Raw genomic sequence first — 9164 nt, forward strand, 5'->3', positions numbered from 1 at the left:
TGGTCATTTATATCTTCTTGCTCTGTACTTTCTGTTTAAGTGTGTAGGTTATTTAATTGGACAATCAATTTGATTAATGTACTTAGACATATTTGGTAAATAAACACTTTCTTGTCCAAAGTGATTGATCGTATTGGAAATCAGTTTTGTCTGAACCAATTAACCCTCCAAAAGAGAGCGATAAAGGTAATGCACATAAAGACCAGTACATTTTCAGAATGCTTTGAAACTAATTTGACTTTACAAGCAGGTAAATTGGTAACCAGGCAGAGCTGTTCTGTTTGAAAAAAAAAAAAAAGAAAAGAACAGAACGCTCTTCAGCACACTTGATTTGAGATGATGTGAGAGACATGGAAAGAGAAGTCTGCGTAACAAAGGCTGCCTCTTGGTATTGAGGATTAAGCTGTGTACTGAGGGTTTGCTGGGATGCAGGAAGAGGTTCCAGAGTGAGAATGAGCAAGTTGTGTTTATCTTTGTGTGGTTTGTGTCTTCTGAATACCCAGCAACTATGTGCTTAATCAAATACCATCACACGCAAGTGGCAGAAAGGAGAAAATGTTCTATTTTCTTTGTTTCCGTTGACACAGTGCCAAAGTGCATTCGGAACACTGCACAAACATAACAGGGAGAGAGAAAGCGATGAAGGGCCATATTAAAATCTAATGATCATTATGAAATACCATTGGGGTAATCTTTGGCATGCCATCTTGGTAGTGGGACAATAATTAATGCAGCACAGTTTGCATTTTAAAATCACAAGAGTGGGAATTTGAAAGTAGCTTAACTCGGAAGACTTCCTCAAATATTGCACTGAAAGCATGGAAAAACAAAGATCCTGTTTGAATTATCTGTGCATAGAGAGGCTGATGTTTGTAGAAGGAGAGCGAACTTGTCCTTTTTTGCACAGTTTGGAAACTAACAAAGGCACCGTTGTTTGAGTACCGCCTCGGTAACGAGTCTCCATTGCAGGGCCACTGAGTTTTTCTTACAGACCCACCTCTGCAATGTTTTCTTCTAGGAGATGGAAACTTGCACTTGAACGTCACGGCGGAGTCCTATAGCCATTCCCTGCTGGATGCCATTGAACCGTTTGTGTACGAGTGGACTGCAAGATACAATGGCAGTATCAGTGCAGAGCACGGACTGGGCTTCAAGAAAAAGCAGTTCATTCAGTACAGCAAACCCAGTGAGGCGATCTTTCTAATGCAGCGTTTCAAAGCGATGTTAGACCCCAAAGGGATCCTCAATCCGTACAAGACGCTGCCCTCCAGTTCCTGAGAGCAACACGCACCCAGAAGCGAGCAGATACCATTGCACGAGGATGGCACCTCTAGCTCGGTAACTGCACTTCAGTCATAAACTGATGGATCAAGCAAGCGCGTGGAATGCTCCTTGTTTTATTTCTCTAGTGTGATGGAACAAGTAAAGGAATGTGACTCCTCTTTTCAGGGGTGCCTGCTCTTTCTGAAGAACACATGACTGGTTTTGACCTTGTGGGTTTCCTATTTAATCTGAACGCTGAAACCAAGGGTGCGGGTACTGGGTGTGGATACTCCATCTCTCTTTCCCCTTAGTTTGCTCTGATTTATTAGGGAAGTGACACCAGCCAGAGGAGGCATTTTCTCACTTGGGGTGTGCAAGTGAAGCATCAGAGGCACAGGAGAAGAACCTGTGGATGCTATACCACCATCTCCAAGTGAAAATGTTGCTCTTCCTCACTCGTTTTGATCTAATACGCTTGTCCAAAAGCCCACAACAGCATCAGGTTATGGCCTCTTCAGTGATGCCAGCTGCAGGCTGTCCCCAATAGGTGTTGGCGTTGTCCCACATACAGCACGCAGGTACAGGTTTGCAGTCCTGGAAGGACTGGCCGGAGAAGAGAGGGTGCCCCAAGGCCTAACTTCTAAGTACTATTTATGGGAGGGGAAATGCCAGCAGCCAGGCTGAGGGAAGAGATCCCAGGACATCCGTCTGGCAGGGTCAGGCTTTAGGCATGCCGTTATTTTCTGCTTCCTTGTCTTCCAGTCTGTCCTTGACAGCAAGTCCTCGTTTGCCCTCGCAGAGGGCAAGAGCTGTTATCCCAGTGATTTAGAGAGAGAGGTATGGTCTGTATCCCTCCCAGCCAGCAAACCAGATTAGCCTGGGGGGAGATAACGACAGTGATGTTAACATCGCCCAGAGCTTTCTCATGTGGTGCGTTAAGGCAAAAGAGATTTCTGTGCATACCAGTACTCATTTATTTTCCCGAGGTGCCCTCTTACCCTGGCAGAGGTGGTTCTGAGGCTCCCCGACCAGTGGGCAGACTGGTGCCCACATCCAGCGCCCTGCTTGGGTTGATGAGGCCACAGAACGGTTCAGGCTGCTCTTACCCAAAAGCAGCCTGGAAGATCTGGCAATAGTCGGGAAAAGAAAAGAGTAGGAAGGTAAAATCAGCCTGTGGCAGTCAGGAGGATCCCTGATTGCAAAAGATGCATTGAAAAATAGGCTTACTCAAGCAGGAGGGCAGGAGAAAGAAGACGGTGGTGTAGGAAGGTATCGGAAGTCGGCACAAGACCTAATGGAAGAGGAGGGTGATCTTATTTTTAAAGTAGGCTGATTTTACTCACGTTCATTCTCTCATCACTTCTGCATGTCCTCTCACAAGCCTATGTCACCTGTGCGCCATGTCCATGTGGTCCCACTTGTGGGAGGATAAGGGATGTTTGGACATGTCTTTTATACCTCTTAGGAGTCAGTGATTATTATGGAACCATCCTTTTGACTCAGGATCTTGCTTGATCCTCTACAAATCCCAGACACTGTCTCTGTTTCCTCAGTTTGACTATTTTTTTAGTAAAGATTTTAGTAAGGCTTTTGATACTGTCGCTCACAGCATCCTTCTGGACAAATCGTCCAACTGTGAGATGAGCAGGTTCATGGTGTGCTGGGTGAAGAACTGGCTGAAAGGCCAATCTCAAAGGGTTGTAGTGAGAGGGGCTACCTCTGGCTGGCGACTGGCCACCAGCGCTGTTCCTCGGGGCTCAGTCCTTGGGCCAGTGCTGTTCCGTATTTTTATCAATGATCTGGATGCAGGAGTTGAAGGCACCATTAGCAAGTTTGCTGACGATACCAAACCGGGAGGTGCTATTGACCCTCTGGAGAGGGATCTAGATAGGTTGGAGCATCGGGAAATCATCAGTGGCATGAAATTTAACAAGTCCAAGTGCCGGATTCTGCACCTGGACGGTGTAACACTGGGTACAAGTATAAATTGGGAGAGGAGAAAGGGATGTGGGGTGCTGGGTGGCAGCAGGTCAATAGGAGCCAGCAGTGAGCCCTGGCAGCCCAGAGGGCAAACGGCATCATGGGGTGCATCAAACACCGCATCACCAACCGGGCAAAAGAGATGGTTATCCCACTGTATTCAGCGTTGGTGTGGCCTCACCTCAAGTGCTGTGTGCGGTGCTGGGCCCCACCATTTCAGAAGGATGCGAAGGTCCTTGAATGTGTCCAGAGGAGGGCAACCACGCTGGTGGCAGGGCTGGCCTGTGCGGAGCGGCTGCGGAGTCTGGGTTTGTCTCGTTTGGAGAAAAGGAGGCTGAGGGGGGACCTCATTGCCCTCTGCAGCTTGCTGAGGAGGGGGTGTGGAGAGGGAGGTGCTGAGCACTTCTCCCTGGGATCTAGGACCAGGACCTGGGAATGGTTCAAAGCTGCGTCTGTCAAGGGAGGTTCAGACTGGACATAAGGAAGCATTTTTTCACCAGAGGGTGGTCAAACCCTGGAACAGGCTTCCTGCAGAGGTGGTCGATGCCCCAAGCCTGTCAGTGTTTAAAAGGCATTTGGACAGTGCCCTTAACAACGTGCTTTGTCTTTTGGTCAGCTTGGGAGTGGAGAAGTCATCAGTTGGACTAGATGATCGTTGTAGGTCCCTTCCAACTGGACTCTTCTATTCTAAGATGGGGTTGGTTGGTTGTTTGATTGTTTGGGTATTTTTTGCTACAGTCTGTCTCTGTTTTGAGATGACAGGAGTGATTGTCATTGACGGTTTGTTGTACAAAACCACTTATCCAAGGGCAGGCCAAGCCATCTACTAGTGAGTCATCTTCTGGTCTACTCAGTGTTTGCTAGCCACATCCGTATTTACCAATACATGTCGCTCTTAACAGGAACTCGGGCTCTATTGTATCCCAATGAAGCAGGTGATTGACAAAGGCCTGGGGATTTGCCAAAGATAAATCATGTCACTAACCTGACCACCTTCTACAACAAATTAACGTTTTCTGTCAACGTGAGGAGAGCAGTGGATGTTGTTTGCCTGGATGTCGGCAAAGCGTTCAACACTGTGTCCCACAGCCTTCTCCTGGACAAGCTGGCAAGGCACAGGCCAGGCGGGTGGTCTGCGAGATGGGTAGGAAACTGGCTGACAGGTTGGAGGGTGGTGATCGATGGTCTACTGGGCTGCTCAGGTCTACTGGTTTGGGAGGGCTCACCGGACTCCGTGAGACTAAGAAAGGTGGTTGTCTTACCCAGGAGCTGTCTTCTCCATTAGCTGCTTTTCAGTGATTTCTGCTCTTCCACAGCGCGGTGAAATAAATGTCCCATCCAGAGTCTTTTTCTTGGAAGAAAATCATCCTACCGAGTCTTTTTTCTTCTGTTTTTTACCAGAACACCATCTCTACATGGCTGCAAGCTGTTGAATCGCGTTAAGGATGATGGCTTATGCTCAGCACTGTGTTGCTACACCTTTGACGATACAATTCTGAGGTCACAACTCTCTTGGCTTGGCTGCGCAGATGCTTTTAACAGAAATACCTCCGTGTGTTGTGTGACCTGCAGGGCCAGTATCTAGGCCTGCCTTCTCATCTCTTCAGCTCTTCAACTCCCTCCTCTTCTCTCTTCAGGTCCCTCTCTCTGCTCTCGGCACGCTCCCCACCTCTCCCTTCCTTCCTCAGGACCACTCAGGAGCTGATCGTCATCTTCTGGGGTCAAGCGGACCGAATGATGCTGTCATTAGCAAAGAGAAGACAAAATGTGAAACGCAGCCAGCCTGTGCTGCTTGTGCATCAGGTGGTGCAAAAATAGGGAAAGTCCACGATGATGTTAGAGAAGAAATTTAGAGGATTTGCTTTCTGCCAAGTTAAGCTGATACAGCTCGTTCTTTCCGGATCAGGCTGTTTATATTCTCTGCCTTTTTCCTACGCCATTCTTTCTCTTTTTTTTTTTTTTCCCCCCAACCCACTGACCATAATTGTTTAAAATACAGGCTTTACACGTGAATGGTTCTTTTTGGGAAGCGGAACTTTCCATACTGCTTTTTTTCAGCTACATATGGAGAGAGTGCTAGGGAGGGAGTCAGGGCTGACAGACAACCTGGTGCTGTGGCCAGGGAAATTCTGGCACAGCTGCATTTAGCCATCTTCTTTACACATGAAGATCCTTCAGCTCAATGTAAGTTTACCGCTTCAGCTAAAGAATAGAACAATTACCCTGAGGGAACAGAAGGGAGGAGTTATCGTAGGGTTAGTTTGTAGTATCTTTCCTAGACCTTAAACACTGGTATTATCCTTCTCTTCCATGTTCTCAATGATACTTTGAAATATTGGTTCACCGTTGTATATAGGAGGGAGAGACAGGGCGGGTGCATATATTGGGGTGAGGATATTTTTAGAAAGAATCGTTGTGGTAGGAATTTCTTGTGCAAAATTGTATTTTTTCTGGGACGGACTTCAACCTTAGAACGAGGTGGATGTGGATGCTCAACGCTTTGAAGTAGTTGTCTTCTGGCACAGTGAGGAAACACTTGACTCTCTGTACTGGTTTTGGCTGGGATAGAGTTCATTTTCTTCGTAGTAGCTGGTGCGGGGCTGTGTTTTGCGTCTGTGAGCAGCGTTGCGCCCAGGATGGTGTAGCTGTTGCTGAGCGGGGCTTGCACCCTGTCGAGGTCTTTTCTGCTTCTCGCCCTGCCTCGCCAGCGAGGAGGCTGGGGTTGTGCAAGAAGCTGGGAGGGGACGCAGCTGCAACGGCTGACCCCAACTGACCCAAGGGATATTCCATACCGTATGACGTCGTGCCCAGCAATAAAAGCTGCGGGAAGAAGGAGGAAAAGGGGGGCGTTCAGAGTTACGATGGCTGTCTTCTGAAGTAACCGTTACTGGTGATGGAGCCCTGCTTTCCTGGGGAGACGGTCGAACACCTGCCGACAACGGGAAGTAGTGAACAAATTCCTTTTGCTTTGCCTGCGTGCCTGGCTTTTGCTTTACCTGTTAAACTGCCTTTATCTCACCCTGGGCGTGTTGTCACTTTTGCCCTTCCAAATCTTCTCCCCATCCCGCTGCAGGGGCATCAGCCAGTGCCTACGTGGGGCCGAGCTGCCCACGGGGGCTGACCCAGAACGCTTTCCCCTAAGCAAGGAGGCACGGGAAACAGAGGCAGCACGGAGCAATTAATTCAGCATCCTGCCCCAGCTAACCAATTCTGCTTTAGCTGGCTGACCTTCGCTGCTTCCAGTCGCAGAGCAGCCCAGCCCCAAGTGAAGCAAAGTATTTCTGCGTGACACCGTATTTTTCTGCGTAACCAAAGTGTACAACACCCCAGGAGAGAGCAATGAATCAATTGTAAAAGTGTTAAGAAAAAAAAAAAAGTCTTTTGTGATTTGTGGGCCTTACCAGCTTCTGAGCAAGAAATCGCGCGGCTGACGTGTATAATGTAACAGGAGAAAGAAGTCTATTAAATGTGAACCCCCCCCGCCAGCAGCGGCTGACACTGTGCCAAGAGTAACCTTAGAAATTCTTTGTAAAACAGTACATTGGCTCACGTTCTACCGAGAAACTCGAGGAAAGCAACCCTATACCTTGCTAATCTCTGAATCTTGGTAAGCGCTGGAGTTGGGGCTGGCCTGAGGAAGCTGTGATTTAAAAAGAAATGCTGTACATTTGGGCACTCTGAAGATGTAGCGACGTAGGTGAAGGATACCAGAATGCTGAGGACTTGGCTCTTGGTGTGGCAGGTTGGGCCACCAGCATACGAGGTATAGAAAGGTGGCACCGTAGGTGGGGAGGCAAAGGGAAGCATGTCAGGAGGTGTATGGAAAGTGGCGTGGCCGTCAAAGCCCAAAAGCTGCGGCTTAATCCCCTGTTCCAGGCTGAGAGACGTGGGTAAATTTTTTGTTGCCCAAACGAGGAGAGCATCAGCTTCATCCCTGGTGTGGGGAGTGGGGAGGTTACCCCACCTCCAGATCTGCAGGACAAATCCTGCTCTCCCGGGGCAATTTGCACCCGTCAAAGCCAGTTTGTGAAGTGCTGGCATGCAGGAGCCTTGGTGGAATCTCAAATTCCCGTGTAATGCAAATTGTAATGATTGTTAATAACACCAGAAAGTCACTTTGTAGCCAAACCATGAAGTGACACCTGTTTGGGGACAGGGGCTCTCTGTCCCAAGGCCTGGATACAGCAAAGTCTCCAAGCTCTTAACCTCCAGCTACAATAATTGCATTTTTACTGGGGAAAAAGCTTGAAGACTGAAGGTTTTAAGGGGAATTTCCAGGAGCTGACCGCCGTTCCCCTTTTGCTGTTGACCCTGATTTCCCGTTGCCAAATGTGTCCGGTAGAGAATTCCGATCCTAAACCGCCGAGGGCAAAGCGGAGGAAAGGCCGGGCTGGCACTGCCCCACGGCACCGAGTGCGGTGGGCGGCCAAGGGGCGCTGAACGAGTGATGAAGCGGTGACGAAGGGGCCGACGATGCCCTCCTCCAGCCCCCCCTCGCCACCGGCACCGTGAGCCCCCCGTGCCTCCCTCCTCCAGCCAGGAGAGAAGGGGCTCCCCACTAAGAGCTCCCTGCTAAACCCTTACGTCCCTGCAAAACTGTTACAAATCTCCTCTCCCGAGGCAGCTCGTTGTACCTGTATTAATGTCATGCCGTATCGGCGCTTTTTATGGCTTATTAATTAACTTCCACCCACCCCTGGGAACACCTACCCACCCCCTGTCTCCTCACCTATCCCAGCCGTTTACAGCAGCGACGGGATGCTAGAAATAGAGACGTGTACGCGAAGAGCCGGAGGAGCCCGTAGACAAAAGGAGTATTGGAGTCGATTTGCAAAGGAGATATTTTTCCAGCTCGCAGCAGGGAAGCAGCATGAAAAGCCCTGGGTGCACTTCAAGGTAAGGGGAGAGGGAGGTGAACGCTGTGGGTGTAGAATTAAAACGCGGTTTGTAGAGAGGTCTGGTTCAGGTAGTCCCTGTATGTTGTTAATAACCTATAGAGTTAGTTCCAGTTTGCTCCGGGGTAGAGATTAATTTCGCCGTGAATGGTTTTTTTCCAGTATTCCTGGTCTTTTAATTTGAAAGCACCTTGTTAGGTCGACACAGAGGTCTCTGATTTTCGGCTTAAGCCAAATGCACAAGAAGTTTGTCCCAAGCCTTAAAGCATCCATAGTGGCACCTCCAAGTGCAACCTGAGAGGTAGGTGTTTGTGTTTTCGTGCCAGCTGGGAGATGGCACGGCGCAGGTCGGAAAGGCAAGGCAAGAGGCGAGGTAGCCTCGCAAGTTTTTTGGTTTCTTAGAAGAATTTTGTGTCTTAGCCATCAGCTCCCAAGCTCTTCCTCAAAGAGTTCCCAGACCGGTCGCATGCCTCGCGTGCTTAGTTAACTTCCGTGCAACGTTTGAATTGTGCCTTTCTCTCTTGAACTTTGCTTTGCAAAAGTCTGTATTAAGGGACCAAAAAGGTAGGTGGTGGCGCCGATCGTACCCTGCGACTCTCGGCTATCTCGGGCTCCGCGCACTCCAGGTGAAATCCTTCCTTGCTGTTGTGCCAGGAAGGAATAAATCCCTGCGGCCGTGATCCCGTCCGTCATACCCTCCACACTCCCGTTGATACCCCGGGTGATTACAAAATCCCTCCGTTTACGGCTGTAACGGTTGGTATAAAAGATCAGGTCTGTCTCCTGTAATGCCAGGTATTTGCCCGCTTCACCTTCAGCCCGTGCGTGTGAGACAGTCAACAGCAAAATAGCTCCCGGACAAGTGGAACTTGTCTTTCTTGACGGGATTAAAGGATGGGAGATATTTTAGCCAACGTTGAATGTAGTGTCTGTTGGCCCAACGCATACAGATTGCAAAGTGGCTTGGTCAGAGACTTGCAGTCCTGTGACAAACTGGGGGGGGATGTGATGCCAAGGGACCAGTCT

At 49.1% G+C, this 9164-nt stretch overlaps 1 protein-coding gene across 1 annotated transcript in view; it reads left to right on the plus strand.

The window, feature by feature from the left end:
• The window catches only part of D2HGDH (D-2-hydroxyglutarate dehydrogenase), a gene marked incomplete at its 5' end in the record, with an annotated part of 8999 nt that extends 7721 nt beyond the window's left edge, over positions 1–1278 (plus strand). The window contains one exon of the mRNA XM_009696960.1: positions 1019–1278. Within this exon, the coding sequence (XP_009695262.1) occupies positions 1019–1278 (260 nt within the window). The remainder of the gene's footprint in view (positions 1–1018) is intronic.
• Positions 1279–9164: the final 7886 nt, after the last annotated feature.

The sequence above is a fragment of the Cariama cristata genome, unplaced genomic scaffold (genome assembly GCF_000690535.1).
Source record: "Cariama cristata isolate BGI_N322 unplaced genomic scaffold, ASM69053v1 scaffold17823, whole genome shotgun sequence".
NCBI classification, from domain to species: Eukaryota; Metazoa; Chordata; class Aves; order Cariamiformes; family Cariamidae; genus Cariama; species Cariama cristata.